This window comes from Pelmatolapia mariae, linkage group LG6, assembly GCF_036321145.2.
Source record: "Pelmatolapia mariae isolate MD_Pm_ZW linkage group LG6, Pm_UMD_F_2, whole genome shotgun sequence".
In the NCBI taxonomy this organism is placed as follows: Eukaryota; Metazoa; Chordata; class Actinopteri; order Cichliformes; family Cichlidae; genus Pelmatolapia; species Pelmatolapia mariae.
The window spans coordinates 30,593,238-30,610,279 of record NC_086232.1 but is presented as its reverse complement, the minus strand read 5'-3'; the positions used below and the strand labels follow the sequence as shown (position 1 = coordinate 30,610,279).

The 17,042-nt window shown below is 39.7% G+C and overlaps 1 protein-coding gene across 6 annotated transcripts in view; it reads left to right on the top strand.

The window, feature by feature from the left end:
* The window catches only part of LOC134629322 (nucleosome-remodeling factor subunit BPTF-like), a 58,479-nt gene that overhangs the window by 5,240 nt on the left and 36,197 nt on the right, over positions 1–17,042 (top strand). For 3 of the 6 annotated variants that reach the window (XM_063476563.1, XM_063476561.1, XM_063476564.1), the window contains exons 3-12: positions 7,208–7,259; positions 7,476–7,644; positions 9,746–10,006; positions 10,460–10,657; positions 11,676–11,864; positions 12,068–12,243; positions 13,129–13,308; positions 13,629–13,810; positions 14,099–14,230; positions 14,948–15,077. In XM_063476563.1, the coding sequence (XP_063332633.1) occupies positions 7,208–7,259; positions 7,476–7,644; positions 9,746–10,006; positions 10,460–10,657; positions 11,676–11,864; positions 12,068–12,243; positions 13,129–13,308; positions 13,629–13,810; positions 14,099–14,230; positions 14,948–15,077 (1,669 nt within the window). The remainder of the gene's footprint in view (positions 1–7,207; positions 7,260–7,475; positions 7,645–9,745; positions 10,007–10,459; positions 10,658–11,675; positions 11,865–12,067; positions 12,244–13,128; positions 13,309–13,628; positions 13,811–14,098; positions 14,231–14,947; positions 15,078–17,042) is intronic. The other 3 variants (XM_063476562.1, XM_063476567.1, XM_063476565.1) reach the window with 3 other exon arrangements.

Genomic DNA, 17,042 nt, shown 5'->3' with positions numbered 1-17,042 from the left:
ACACAGTTTGACATTTCTTCTGAGGGGGGTTCATACATTGCGAAACTGAGACCGAAATCACGATTTCCATTTTCTTATACTGTAATACCTATCTAGAGTCAAGCAAACTCTATCGCTTAGTCAAAGTGTGCTGTTCTGGTGAAATCGGTAATGTTTAAAGATCAGAAAAAACATCAGAGTAATAGAGTTTATTATTTTTTTCATGGTCCAATAATGACCTAGTAATCAGGCTTTCCATAAAAATACCTTTTTAACATTTTCTTTTTTTAATAAACCTCTCAAAAAACAAAGATCTGAGCTGAAACCGTGGCTCAAAACCTGAGATATGAATTATACTGTAAACTACTAATATAAAACAAAGACACAGGTGCTAGACGTTTGTGGTTTATCTCAACGAAAGAGCATTTGTTTGTTCGAGTAATGTTCTTTAAAGCACTTTAATCTAAGGCAGATTCTCCAAACTTGGTGTCGTATCAAAGTGGGAGTGTTGATGAGTGTCACAAACCATATGCACATAGACTTATAAAGAACATCACAGGGAAGCACAATATGCCCATTAATCCCTTAATGTGCTTTCTGTACAGTTTTTCTTCTTAGTACGATATGTACTCTAACTACTATGTCGTGTTTTGGGGTCTATTTGGTTAATCACAGCCACTTATGAACAGATTGGCATCAGTGATTGACATCATCTTTGTTCCAGCCTGTAGGTGTTAATCTTTAAAAAAACACAGACCTGCACTATATTCAACATGCACTTAACTCGGCTGATTTAAAAACAGAATATTGTCACAAGTTTATTCCTGAGCATGACTGAGAGTATAGCATAACCACAGAATCATTCACAAACTCTAGATCGGGGTGTCAAACATAAGGCCTGGGGGGCCTAATTGGCCCAGCAAGACTCCAATGCAGTCCATTGGACAGCTTTAGAAAATGTGAAGGAGTGCATAGATTTTGAACTTTTAACTCTATTTTCATAAGTTTTACAGCTTTTCCAATTGATAAATACCCCCACCCCTCATTGCAATCAGTACTAAACCAAAGTACAAGGACATTTTCTTTGAATCAATGAAAACTTTATATTCTAAAATAATAATTGCAGGACAGTCGGAGCAATGAAATACCAGAAGCTTCTCTGTAACTTTTTTTTTTTTTTTTTTAAATGTCATGTGCAATAAATTGAAGTGCTTATATAATGCTTTTTACCTTTTTTCCCCTTTGGTTAAGGGCGCTATAACTTTTTTTGTGTCTATGCAAAATCATTGTAGAAACTACAACTACAAAAAGTCAGATCAAAAGAGGTTAGTCTTTCCTACAGAAGACCCTGCTTTTGAAATGGCTTGTATTGCAGTCCAGTGTTTTCTTCAGTGAGTTATCTATGTCATTATGTGCCGCATTTGCACAGTACCTCGCTTTGCATCTAGTTTAGCACAACTCACACACAGAAACAAGGCACTTCCTCTTAGTCCACATTTTTTAATGACTTGGTAGAGCACAATACATCTTCTGTGGTCGGCTGCAAGACAGAACACAAGAGTTTTCATGCACTTCTGGCATCCACGAAACCGAGGATCTAATGGGTAATTTTTATTTTTGATGGCAATGTCTTCATATCAATAGGACATACTGGCATGTTAGGTGGATAAGTTGGCTAGCATTAACATAACTGTTGATTACTTGCCCACTGGCAGCACCTGTGTCAAAACAATGATGCTCAGATGCTCTTAAGGAGCCACAGAGGAAGAAGTAAGCAGGAACACGTCAACCAGAGGGCATAAAATGTCAAAGAAACTTGTAGCAACTACAGGCAAAGTAGATTAGCAACTTTTCCCAAATGTGATTAAAGCAGCCATGATAACACTGATTGCCATATGAAAGGGTGGCGAATACATTAGTGGATTATCTAGATTACTGGAAAGTAGAGCAGGGTGATATGACCAAAAATATTTATCACGATATACATTTGAAAATTTGCGATGACGATATAACTGACGATATAATTGACACTAGACAAAATACTTTACAACTCCACAACTTTATTAGTGCAAAAAAACCCCATCAATGTATTTACACTTAAACAAGCAGCTGTTTTTTATGTGCATTAAAGTTATATAAAAATTTAACAGTGCAAATGCAAATTCCTTGCTGACAGTTTAACCAAAAGGCATTTCCAGTGGAAATTGGCCGACATATCCTCAGCATAACCATGTATAATATCCACCAAACTTAAAAAGAGGTTATACACACACAATATGTTAATATTATGTTGAAGCACAGTACGTATCACTCCGCGAGGCTCCTGCCTACGATAGTCGTAATGCTCCGACAGTCCATCAAGCGGTGTGGCTTCGTAGCTTAGCAAAGTCGTACTAAAACATTTGACAGATTTTCGAGCGTCGTGTACCACATAAAATCGTTTCGAGGTCAGTAAACACAACCAGAATTGATACATAAGGCACACGGGATTATAAGGGGCACTGTCAATTTTCAGGAAAATCAAAGGATTGATTTTAAGTGTGCCGTATTTTCCAAAAAACACGGTAATAACGACGGCCCGCTAGCATGCTCTACCAAAAATAGCTAAACCAGTTCCACACCACTGAAGTTGCAGCATTTTTACAAACCAATTCTGGTTCATCCATTTCATTCAACGATCCACTTTCGCCCTTCTTATTCTCCGTCGCCGCCATGCTTTTTCCGCCATGTGCGTATGAAAACAAAGGCACTGCGCATGCGCGTTTTACCCATATTCTATTGCGGTATTTCATTTTCTTATCGTTGCCCAACATTATACCGGTATTACCGTGAACGGTATGGTATGGCCCAGCCCTACTGGAAAGTCCACTAATGACCCACCAAACGTGACACGATTGAAATGCTTTGTTTGTTTGTATTTTTCAAGAGCTCTAATGAGCTAATATGAGGACAAACATATGTGCTTTATCAGTAATAAAACATGTAAACTTTTTCAGACAGAGTTAACAGCAAATAACATGTCTGAACCTGAAAATAATCTGGACATTTTAAAAAGGTCTTCAGGTTTCCAGGCTTTGTTCCCACTCAGTTCAGCCCAGATCAGTGTCAGGGCTATGAGTACTGGTCAAATGCCTTTGATATTAACATTCAGGTTGAAACATCCAAAAAGCACAGCCAAGCATAGTCAAACAGACATAAAACAATTTTTGTTCAGTGCAACAAGGTTTGCAAAACGGATAATTCACCAGCAGGACTAACAGTCAGCAATTTCCGTATTCTTTCTATCCACACTGTGCAATCATATTGTGGAAATGATTGGACAGTATACTTTTCTGCTGCAGATAATTTGTAATTGAAGTGGTGATTTACAGTTTTTAACACTGTATCATAGGGCTGTGCGATATGACCAAAATCTCATATCCCGATATAAGACATCTATCGTCCGATAACGATATAAATCACAAAAATTTAACATTTTCTGTAAATTCTGTGAATCTCGGGCAGCTCGACTTGCGTTAAGTGTTTCCAGCTGGGCGTTGTGTACCTGGAGTCGAGTGTTTTAACCGATGCATGAAACTATACATTTTTAGTCATAAGTTGTAACGGCCGCCGTTTCCTTTGAGTATTTATTACACGGCGTGCTGCGGGGAAAGCCTGTTCTAACGTTTGAGTCTAAGGTTTATTTTTTAGCACCTGACGGCTCTTTTTTGCTTCTCATCCGTAAATACTCTGCATACTCTTTCACGTGATTCAGTTTATTTTGAAAAGTCTCAACAGGATCTTTGAGCTTTATTGTGAAAGGTTTATGTGGAAAATACACAAGCGGACACGCGATGGTTTTACCGTCGTTGTTGCTAACGACAACGCATAAAAACAGGCGCTTGTCCGTCTGTAGTGTGGTTATATTAAATATAAGAGAAAGAGAGAACTTTAAGAAATTAATATAGCCACTACAGTGACCATCAAAACGATGAAAAAATATTGCCGTAAACAGTTTATTTTGCGACACCACGAAACAAACAATAGCGTAAAATGAAACGATAGATGCTTTTATATCGTCATCCGATATATATCGTTATATCGAACAGCCCTACTGTATCATAACTTGGTTTCATGCATATGAGTACATATCTGCATGTTGGAATAGACCGGCTTTTTATTAAACCAGACTACACCTCCATTATAGTTTTAACATAACCTTACTATCAGCAGTATTGGTCCCATATGCTAGCAACTGATATTAGTATTGAGCAGTCACAGATGGTGTGTATGTGCACCTGCTGGATCAGCAGCAGCAGACAGTGTGCAACATAAATCATAAAGGAGCATGAATGACCTAAACAAAAGGAGATTTAGGAGTTTAGGTGGCCTGAGGTTTGTCATTGCTACATTTCACTTTTTTTTGCTTCCTCTGCTCCACCCTGATCACCAAATCAGCCAACAGCAGGTGCTGAGCAACCAGTCTTTCGACTACCTTTTAAAAGCTCTGTTCACATACAAGAAGTGCACAAGCTGTGTATGTGCAACGGGGGAAAAAAAAGTTTTGTGCGCACAGATGGCCTGGAGGGATGCTGAATGGACACTACTGTTACATGGCCTGAGGCTTCACATTCCCTTGGCAGGAACTCTGTAGCTGCTGTAAAATGAAGTCAAGTGTCCATGTGAAGTGAAGTTGTTCCATTGTCATGTAAAGATTAAGATATTTCCAGTTTTGTTTTTTAACATTTAGAGAAAGCAAAAGAATTTATAAACCTTTTATTTAAAATGAACAGATAAGCATCATCATATCATTTCAAAGATGTACTTAAAGCAAAAAAACATGGGCTCTGCCTTTGGGGAAAAATCTTAAAGTACAAAATTTCCATACAAAACATGTAATCTCTGTAATCACTTGTTATTGAGAAAGTTGTTGCTAAGAGACCTGTGAGGCCTAAGCCAGCTGTGATACTGTAGTACATGTACTGTAGCTCAAATATTAATATGCATTAATATGTGTTTGTACATCACAGTATTTCAAGGAAATTTCTGATAATATAGGAAAAAAAACTGAACAGTGTTTAATCAGTGATTGCAGCTTGCAGTCAGCAGCACTTATCAGGGCCAAAAAACGAGGGTATTTTCTATACGTATTTTCCAATGAGCTTCTGTCATTAATGACTGCTACCTAATTCAAAATGTGAATCTATTGCCACATGATGCTAGCAGCAGCATTACATGGCAATGGCAGTGACACAGCAGAAATCAAATGTTAGTGCAAAAATAGCTTAGGTGGCGTTTTATACCTTATAATACTTAATAATTAAAGTTTTCAACAGCCTCTATTGTTTTTGTCACATAATAACATTGAATGTGAAGGATATTTTCTATTTGGGATGCTGTAATTTGGGTCTAGCTCTTTAATCAGCTGCTTTTCCACCGCGTAACCGCATCAGTAGTTTCCATCCACCGTTTGCTCGTCCTGTCACATGGAGCACAACTAGTGAGTGCTCCAGCAACACTTGGTTGAGTCATTTGTTTACTTTTGGGTCCCTCATCACCAGCTGCTAATATCTCCTTCTTGCGTGCCTTTGTAGCCTGGTTCTACTTGATGGTGTGTTTTTTGAGTTTGATGTTTCTACTTTGCAAATTTTGCAAAGCTTTGTTGGAGGATAATGAAGTTGGCTCCCTTTTTATTCAGTTGCCATCAGATGCGGACACGAGGCGCTCGCTGTCAAACACGTCTGGGTTTGTCTCCTTGTTGTGTGCACGGGGGAGCGTGAACACAGGGCATCTATATTGGTGATATCTTGATGTGACAGTTTTATATCATGTAAAAAGTTTAGAGTATTTTATTATCACAGGCAATATAATATGACACAGCCCCAATCTAATTTATATCATGGGCTTCCAGAATTTTATATATAGGTATACGAGTTCAGCAAATGCAGATAAGAACAAAAAAACATGTCTAACAGTCCCTCTGATAGACATGTCAGACCTGTACCTGCTTATTGTTAAGGAATTTATATGTAGTTCACTTAAATAAATAAAAAAAGACTCATTTGAATCAAAACAGAAGATAGAAATAGGCTTTATCATTTCTGACAAGGCTCACTTTGTTCATTTTTTTGGTCAGTCAAGCATACACTTTGAAGATTATGCATTTATTGCTGAACATTCATTCTATAAAGTGAGTCTGACAGTACCACAAAGAGTACCACTAAGTCTTAAGCTGCTACGCCTTGCAGTTTTTCTTGACACCCATTAATGTGTTACAACCTTAAGTTTAATATTCAAACCACAGTGGCAGGGACATGTGCAACCTAACAAGAGGCCCACTGTGCAAAGATCATTTCCAGAATCCAGGTAAAAATCCTAATCCTTGGTTTAAATCACAGTTCTCTCCAAAGACTTAGGTGGACATGATTGGCTGTGCGTGTGGTTGCCTGGATACAAAGCATGTCACTTTAACTTAAAACTGCATCCTGCTTTGCACTCTGAAAGGTGTGACTGGAAGCGGTGATGCATATCTCTACTCTTTTGATTCTCCTTTCAGGATGTCGGTCTGCTCGCTGCTAGTTTTAATCTCTCATGTTGTCTTCACTCTTCAAAGTTACGAAACACTTCACAGCCAATTATGTTTTTGCTTAGTTCACACAGTTAGTAAAGTTTTGACAGCGATGTTATTTATTTATTTTATGTTGAAAGTTATATAATTACTCTGAAAATCACTGACGAGATAAGATGGCCCATGACAGAAAGCCTCCATCCTCCACTGTGAAAGCTAGCGTCACAATCACAGCTACATTTGTCTGAATGAGCCAAAGCTGCAGTCAGGTCCTCAAGTTATCTTTCTAAATGCAGAGCTACAATAGATCCGCAGCGTTGGGTGTGCCAACTCACACTGTGGTCACCACCAGCGGTTGTTTGCGACATAATATATCATGCCGCGCTGCAAAAGCTGTATGTCACCTTGCATGTTTTGCACAGCCTGTTTTATGGATCTGAGGAAATGGAAGCGTAACCACACTCTTCAGGGACCTTGTACAGTTTGATATGAAAAATAAAATTAAAAGAATAAATCTCCTGACAAGGAAAAACACAAGCCAAATTAAATCACATAAAGTCCAACAAAGGAATACAGACAGCAGAGTCTGTATTAGTTAGAGCATGTCTGCCAGCAACTCTTCCTTCTTCCCCTCCTAATTCTTTCTTTTTTTTTATCTAATTTCCCATGTCTCCCCTACAGTGAAGAGGATGGTGAGCAGGAGGACAAAGCCATCTGGTACTACAGCACCAAGGTAATGCGCCTCATCTTTTCTTGTTGCCTCTGTTGTAGGCTCTTCACCGAATCACATTTAATCATTTTGGATCATCTCTTTTATTACAAACCTTCTTTCTAATGAAATGCTTCCAGGCATTCCCTCTTTTTTTTTGCCAGTAAGCCTGTCATAACTTTGAGCTCATAAAGTGGAGTGATCATTTACTGAATGCTCCCTGAACTCCGTCTCTCTCAGGTGCAGCTAGCTGAGCTGATAGATAGCTTGGATAAGGAGTACTGGGAGGCTGACCTGTTTGCAGCCCTTCAGGAAATAAGGGACGAAGTGCACACGCATATGGACATCACCGAGGACCTAACCAACAAGGCCCGTGGCAGCAACAAATGTTTCCTCACTGCTGCAAATGGTAAAGAGATTATCATTTTTTCTCCTCCTCATAAAATAGGCTCTGACAGTCTCAGATACTCTCTGTTGATGAGTTTAATCATGCTTGAAAGGAAGAGAATGATCTCTTTTAAACTCAAAGTAATTTTTTCCCCTTTCTCTTCCTGCCTCTCTTTCCTCATTCCTGCCTGCTTTCTCGCCAGTACTCATGAATGCCACCCAGTCATAGATGGCTTGGCCATAGGAATCAACTCAGCTATTATGTAACGTTACGCTGGTCCCAGTCTGGACCATGTCCAGCGCTTGAGCTTCTCTCTCTCCTTATCCTTTTCTTTCTGCCTATAGAGTATCTCCCAGTGTCTCTTGTTTGTTTCAGGGCATTTTGTGTGTCTGTGAAAATTAAGAGCGTTTGACCACATATCAGCCCATTTATTATAGCATTTTGTTTGCTCTGCAGTGGAAGTTGGTAAGAATAATACACTGGAAAATATATGCTAGATTAGTCTTGCATTAGTCATGGTTCATAATGATCTTTTCAATGTTTTCTTTACACTGGGTTTTCTTCTGCCTTAAAACAGCCACTTCAGCTCCTTTAACTTTAAGGCCAACTTTCCTCTGATTGGCTGCTCCTTGTAAACAGAGGGTTTGAATTAAAATTTAAATCTAGTTTATGTATTGCTACATAACTCTCTTATGTTTTGGATTACAGATATTTAAGTCTTAATGTGATAATACACAGTACAGAATCGCCATACCTTTGTCTTCTCCTCTCTGCAAGTTTCATATCTGGTTGGGAGGTGGAGACTTGACATTTGTCAGCAGCTCTGGCATTTTCAAAGCAGTTTTGTTTAAACAAAAAAAGAAATTTTAGGACAGAAAAGAAACAAAAATATAGAGTTAAAAGAATAATTGTAATTCCCTTTTTGTGTGTGTCAATAAAGGCATTTCCTCAGTGTTTGCATGGTCTTCTGTTTGGTCTGCTTGGAGCAAGATTTCCCAATTTGGGTAAAATGAGAATAAACACAAATGGCAGATAATGATGTGCAAGATGACACACATGCGTTCACAAAAAGTCAGAGTTGATGTACTAAACAAATATCAAATTGGCCACAAAATCTTCCATCAAAGCCTACAAGCTACCTCTGTAAACATAGATTTGTCAGCGTCAGCAATAAAAACAGATTTCAGTCATTTGCATTTTTGGTGTTTCATTTCCCTTGACCTGTTTTTTATGTTTTGTTTTGCTTTTTTCTTGCTGCACTGGGATTTTAGCCCTTGTTTTGTAGCAGAATTTTAGTGTTTTGGATAGATGGCAGCCTCGCCTGAACAGTTTTTCTACTGCCTTGTTTGAAGTCTCCCTGGTTATTGATGCAGTAGGACAATGTATGAATCAATAGTAGTGCCATCTTTTTTTATTACTTTTTCTGTATTCAGGGAGAGGTTTTACATTGACCAGTTTTACATTCACCTGTCGTCAGACCACCAAAGATTCCTGTTTCTAAAGCACCCTCCACCGGATATTAAATACCCAGCATGCCCTACCCAGCAATGCCATTCTTGCTGTGCGTGCCAGCACTGGACTAGTTGACCTAAAATTGACCCTTACTAGAATCTAGCTCTATTGGGCTGCTTCTCAGCAAATTCTTCCCAGTTTAACACAAGTGATTATATAGATATTGTACGTGCTAGTTATGGAAATCATAAACAGTCTAATGCTTTCACCATTCATAACATCAGGAATCCATTGAAAGGCAGTTCTCTCTTCTCCTAGTTTATGTTTAAAAATAAAGTCCAATCTTATCATATAAAGTACTCACATAGCTCATTTTTAATTATCATTCATATTATTTCAGTCATCATTTCTATCAATCCATCTACTACCTGTTGATTTACTCTAATAATTAAATAAAAAAGTCTTCATCAATTTTCTGATGGATATTTAGATGATCATATACTGAGAACATCTCAACCACCAACATAAACATACAAAGAGGAAATGTGTTTTTAACTCTTTTTTTCCCATTTCCCAGTCCTTCAAATTTCCTTGTACCTTCTCTTGGCTCAGCCCTGAATTTGACTTTTTCTTTCGTTTATTTCACTTTACGTCTTCCTCTTTTATCCAGAGGAGATCCTAGAACGATTGCGGGCTAAGAAGGAGGAGGAGCTGGAAGAGGTGAAGAGACGGGCTGCTGAGGAGGCCTTGAAAGCACAGATGGAGAAGGAGAAAAGAGAGGTGGATTTGGAGAAGGAAGACGAAGATGTCAAGTTGAAGGATGAAGGACAGCAGGAGGCCAAGATAAAGGAAGCGACAAAGGAAGAGGGGGAGCAGCGGACAAAAGAAGAAGAAGCTACAAAGGAAAAAGTGGATGGTGCGAAAGCTGGAGGTAATTATGTTTATATTTAAAAAAAAAACATAAAAATATGACCAAATATATGCTACTAAGTAATAATCATAGGAAAACAAACATGTATGCAGCCGTCTTATTCTGCTTTTGAGCCTTGAACAAACGACATCACTGCAATCCTGTAATTAGTTATTGATTGATGAATCAATTTCACACATGTTTGACCTATTAAAATGCTGTGAGCATTTCAAGACTCAAGCCACAGGCTGGCAATCACAAAAGGACATATGCCTATTCACATCTACGTCTTGTTGTGACTATGCTGCCCTCTGCGATAAAGAGGCATTTAAAAAGAGCAATAGCACTTTTATTGCACGTACTCTAAGAAAGACAATACACAAACGTGCCCAATCCTCACTTCCCCTCTCCAGTGTCTCCAAGTAACCAATGCATTATCAACATATTTACAATGTTGCTGCTGTTCATCTGTAGTCGGTGAAGCTCCTCCCACTGGCCAAGAAGGCAATAGTAGCATCTCAGATGGATCCCTGCTTCCAGCAACCTCTTCTCCAACTCAAACCGTCACTGCGAGCTCTAGTGTGGCCGCCGAGGCTCCGAAGCCTCCGGCCTCGACCGCAGAGGCTCTGACGGAGGCGTGTTCCCATATGGAGGTCTCTAACAGCAATGAAGGTAGATAGATAATATTAGATATTAGATCATATTTAAGGGAGAAATTGCCCTCGTTAAGCTGCTTTTGGAGATCTGCTTCCCTGCTACAGTTTGCAACTTCACGGGACTGAGTGATGAATCTCATTCTCATTCCAACATTTATTCCCGGTGCTTTGGTGTTCCTCTTTGCATGTTGCTCTCATTCCGTCTACTGGCTTTCGTGTTCAGTGGTGTAGTTACTTCTTGAATATTGGCTTTTGTCTTGAAACTGTTGCAGTCATTTCGTGCTTTAACTCAGTTCCTCACACTTGCTTTCTTTAAAGAGCTAAGAAGCTGATTGTGTTGTGTTGATTCGCAATCACATTGCATTGTCTCTGCAATCAGCACGACTAGAAACGCCTTTAACAGCTAGAGGCAGCATTCACATTGTCTGGTTCTTTAAAAAGCTTTTCTTTGGCTGCTTATTTGTAATTGCTTGTTTGCAATTGCTGCCTTTGATTAGACATTGCTCTGTTTATTAATTGCTTTTGTTGGGTTGATAGCTCAGTGACGATGTGCATATACTTCTCCAGAAAACTGACTCATCTTCATCATTGATGTCATGTGTGCACAGGCCTCATTGTTGAGCGTTTCTTTCTCTGGACTAGTAGCCTTTAACTTTCAAGTGACCAATCGCTACACCTGAAGTGTTTATGTGCTGCATGCATTAGGCATGGCTTATCAGCAGAGGGAGCCACAGCCCCAACATTTTTCAGAATGGTCAGAAGAAAGTTCCTGTCTTTACTGAAACTGAAGGATTTTTTTTAAAAAAAACTATATATTAACCTTTCACTTTTTGACCAAGTTTTTAAAGGCTCGGTATTTATTTTTCTAATTTACAATATGTGCTGTTCACTTTTGTCTTGCTGGGTTAAACGATCCATGAAATGTGTCTCGGATTGTTACCCACAGAATAGCACAGTTGAGTCATATTACTCTTAATTAACCTGTCAGCTCTGTTTATGATTACATTTACATTTATTGTATTTTGTCTATTCAGCAGAAAACCTGCCATCAAATTCTGGTCCTGTCAGTGGCGATGGCATCCCCAGCCTAAGCCAGCCTCCCCACCCCATTGAGGAAAACAGTAACAGCAGTACTGGAGCTGGTGTCCCTCCGAGGTGTCCTGAACCCCCAGACTTGGCTGACAAGTCCTCCCAGTCATCCCTGGCGAGCCTTGATGATGCAGGTCTGACAAAACAGCATTACGTGACTACATTATACTGAATGATGCTATATTATACTACCTCATTATACTACCTCAGAAGATAAACAATCCCAGAAGAAGCTGTTCACTATACTGATCCCCAACACACTGTATATTACTGAGTTTATTACTGAGCTGTGTATCGCTCCCTCTGCATCTGACTGAATTGGACATTGCATTTCCAGGGGACGGTAAAGACTCCACCAACGGTGAGGGGACAGGTCCCGGTACTAAGAAGTCATCAGCAACTCGCATGGTGACCCGGCTGAGAAACCCGGACAGCAAGCTGAGCCAGCTGAAAAACCAACAGGTCGCAGCTGCTGTTCATGAAGCCAATAAAGGCTTCAAGGAGGGCAGAGAGGTAAGAAAACCACGGATGGATTTGGGCTTTTAGACTATACATGAAAAATTGGTGCCAACTTCCTAACATGGGCGTTCAGACCGGCATTTAGATTCATGACGTTACAAGGAACAAAAGGATTCCCACAGATTCTTTAAAAAAGTCTTAATCAGTGTTTTTTTTTTCTTAAAAGCATTATTTTTATTTGCGATACTTTGATCATGCTTATAACTAAGATATATTCTAATGCTTTATCCAATAAATCATATTGTCTATTTTTTTTATTGCTGGCTGTAAAATTACAGCCAGCAATAGTAAGTGTAAGAGAAAAGGGAGGAGGAGCTTGTTTAAGGATATAAGGATTTCGATGAAGGGTTCAGGGAATGCTTCGTTATTGCTGTTAATAATGTTACTGTGACTTGGAAAATGCACAGAGACAACATTGGTATTGAAAATAAACATACATTATCATCTTCACCTGAACCACCCACTGTAACACTGGATATTACAATATAACCCGGTGGTTGTTCAGGCGTGTCATACTCATACACGTTTTCATACATTTTTTTTACTTTAGCTAATTTCAAGGCTGCATTGTCATTGTGGGTAGTTCAGTTCAGTCTACTTTTATCTATATAGCGCCAAATCACAAGAACAGTAAACTTAAGGCTCTTTAAATTGTCAAGTTAAGACCCTAAAATAACAGAGAGAAAGCTCCAACAATTGGGAAGCACTTAGCAACAGTGGGAAAGAAAAAGTCCCTTCTAGCAGGAAAAAACCTCTGGCGAAACCAGGGTCAGGGAGGGGCAGGCATTTGCTGTGAACAGTTGGGGGTGATGGGAGGAAGACAATAGGGACACGTTTTCCATTCCAACTGGATTTTCATTCTTTGCTTACATTTTTTAGGTACTGGTAGTTAACGCACAAGGTGACATCACTCGCGTCAGCACACGCAGCAGCAAAGAGGTGGTAATGAAGGGGACCCTCAACCAATACTTCAAGCTTGGGCAGGAGGGGAAGTACCGCATCTATCATAACCAGTACAGCTCCAACGCCCTAGCCCTCAACAAGCACCAGCACAGAGAGGCAAGTAGCATGACATCTTTGTTTCTAACATTTGAATGTTCTTTCATTATTGCATCTTTCTGCCTGGCTCGTTGGTTACAGTATTCTTCTGCCTTTTTTGTTTTTATTTGCATGTGTTTCTACTGTTTTTATGGTAGTGTTAGTCACATTGAAGTTGTCCTCACTTGTGAACATATGTGTCTTTACTTGTTATATGTGGCAGTTTACACCAGTTAATATCCAGATGTGGAATTAAGTTCCAAGTGAAAAATCTCATTCAGTTCTTTGAGTTTAATGGATTCCAATTCCCAACTAAATTCCATTTATCTGTTTGTTTACAGGACCATGACAAGAGGCGGCATCTCTCCCACAAATTCTGCATGACACCAGCAGGAGAGTTTAAGTGGAATGGGTCCATTTATGGCTCCAAGGTTCTGACTATCTCCACATTGAGGCTCACTATCATTCAGCTGGAGAACAATGTTCCAGCACCATTCATGCACCCGAACTGGGTGTCACACAGGTATAAAAGGGAGTGGGGACTGGGATATAACAATAATATCTCATGTCCTCCACTGGCTTTGTTTAGTGGGTTTTAGGTTTTATGCCTTAACTTGCTAGTGAGGTTAACACCTTTCAGTAAATCAGTTCATTTTTGTGTCAAAGTAGCATTTTTAACATATGTAAAAGCAAATCATGGTCAGACTGTGCGCTTACAAATATTCTGTAGCCTAAATCTGAAAGAACCCAGAGTACAGGAGGAGGTCGAAACATGCTAAAATGTTGTTTTTGTTTATTTGTTTCTTTGAAGGACCAACTGGATCAAAGCAGTTCAGATGTGCAGTAAGGCCAGAGAGTTTGCACTGGCTCTGGCCATCCTGGAGTGTGCAATCAAACCTGTGGCCATGTTGCCCATCTGGAAGGATTCACTGGGCCATAGCAGGTATGAAAATCTTTACAGTGTGCACCATACATGCTGCTGTCACTTCACAAACACAAATAAATTGAGTTTTACAAAAAAATTCAAATACCTTGAAGAGCTCAAACAGGCTTTCAGTGCACGTACATGGGGGGATGTGCATCCAGTTAACTGGCAGAGCTGATCTTACCCAGATCAGATCAAAAGGCCCACCCTGGCTGTGAGGCATAATATTTAGATTGCAAGTCCACAACCAGCCACCACCCACCCCTGCCTCTACGACTGCTTCAGCAACACAAGGGCTCTTTTAAAGAAGTGATTGTCCAAGATTTCACAAGGTTAAGAGCAGAATGTGTGTATGTATAAGCCCAAACTGTTAGTAAGTGAGAGAGAGAGTGGCGTTTCAAGGACTTGTATCAGTGTGTATATGTGTGAGGTTTCTTCTTCTCCTCATCTTTTTCACCAACTGAAATTGTCCAGGAAGCTTTCCAGTGTTTATTTACATGAAATATGAACAATTATTGATATAATAAAGAGTTTGAAAGGAAGAAGTTTTTGTGACCCATCAGCATGTATGATGTTATCACATGCAGCAATGATAATATTGTTGGTACAGCATCCTATGAAAACAAAATTTCAGATGCAGATCGCTCAAAAACGACTTCTTTTCTGCTTCTCTTAGCATAAGGATGGAAAAATTTTAAATGTACGAGCTGTGTGACAATTTAAAATGCATTTCAGGTTAAATCGCATGACATCCATGGAGCGTGAGGAGAAAGAAAAAGTAAAGAAAAGAGAGAAGAAGTTGGAGGATGAGGAGACGTTGCAGCAGGCCACCTGGGTCAAATACACCTTTCCAATAAAACATCAGGTAGGCGCCGCACAAATTGCTGCAGTTGAACTGATTATTTAAATTCTGGCACATGAATTATTGAATGGATGATGGATTTCATATGTAAACCTGGATAAGTTTATCCAGAGATTATCACGTCATTTCAGATTGGGCCACGTTTAATTAGGGCCCGAGCACCGAGAGTGCGAAGGCCCTATTGTATCTGCTCTGTTTATTATTATTATTATTATTATTATTATTATTATTATTATTTTTCATTGAAATGAATTGCCTTTTTGAGGGCTTTAACATGCTCAAAAACTCATGAAATTTTGCACACATGTCAGGTCTGGTGAAAAATTTTGTATTTTAATGGTTTTACATATGAGCACTGGGAAATGGCTCTGTAGCGCCACCTATGCCTTGTTAAATGCAGCCCTACGAACACATCGTTTGAGCTACATGTATGAAATCTGGCACACATGTGTACCATGCCAAGACAAACAAAAAAGTCACCGGGGCCATTGACACAAACCCAACAGGAAGTCCGCCATTTGCAAGTGAAGGTGACATTTTGGCTCTAATTTTGCCATTTCCATGCCTCGAACTTTTTCGAACTCCTCCTTGGGATTTGAATGTATAAGCTTCATATTTGGTCAGTGTCAACTACACCACTGGGCCATGTTAAATTGCGGAGCTTTTGAGTTTTCGCAATACCGTGAGGCCGTGGCGCCATGGCGAATTTCGATGACTCGCCATGAAAATCTTATTGTCTCTCATTCTGTCATACATGGTCCGACGTGGACCAAAGAGCACACATATGATAAGGCTCCACCCCTGAACATATTCCAACTGCCATATTTGACACCAGGGACAGCGCCACCTAGTGGGAAGAGGAAATGTCATGTTTTACACGTTGGTGTACAGTATTGTTATGGGTGACATTTGCAGCCTCAAATTTCTCCAGGAAAGCCTTAAGGAGTTGGTCTTGGGTTACAGTGAAAACTGTGAGTTTTCGTTAGAGGGTGTGACCCCTGCAGCATGGCGAACATTGATGTTTCGTCATGAAGAAACAAATTAGTATAACTCAATGAAATCCAGTCTGATCAGTACCAGACTTTAAAGGCATGATGTCAGACCCGCCCTGAACAGATTGATGTGCCCATTGAAAGGAATACGTAGAGCGCCACCTAGTGGGAACAGGAAATGTCATGGCTTTCATTTTGTTGTACTGATTTTCACGGTTTCATCGTGGCCACCTCAAAAGCGGTGAATATCACCATCAGTCCCTCATGATGCTTCAGTGAGAAAATTGTGACTTTAAACTGAACGGCGCACCCTGGTGGCAAAACAGTTCACCATGAAAGATGAAGTGGATTTTGAGGGGCTTGGAAAGTTTAAAATGTCGTGAAATTTGGCGCACACCTCCAATGTGAAGAGCACTTTCTCGTGATGTTATCATTTTCATTGAATAGCACAAAATGGCTCCACAGCGCCCCCTACAAAATTTCAAAACAACAGCCCCTGCTCTGTGTTTTATGTATGAGTCTGAAACCTGGTAAGCTTATAGGAGATGTGAAGATGTACAAAAAAGTCTCTTGGAGCAATATCCCAAATCCAACAGGAAGTCAGCCATTTTAAAATTAATGTGTAATTTTGGCGACATTTTCTCCTCTTTTCAGGCGTCATACTTTGACGAACTCCTCCAAGGGATTTCATCATATTGACCCAATCTCCAGTGCGTGGAATCTAAAGACGTTTGTGATGTTAAATTGCGAAGCTTTTTACGTTCAGGGAAACGGGGTGGTCATGGCGGCACGTGGACTTTCAATCACTCGCCAAAAAGCAGTAATCCGCTATCCCTCAAAAAAACAATGTCCAATCTCGCCCAAAGGTTGCAGTTATGATGAGACTCGAGCTCGGAAATGTTTGTTATGCCATTTGTCATTAATGGTTAGAGCGCCACCAAGTGGGACGTCTATAATCATGATTGAATTAGATGAA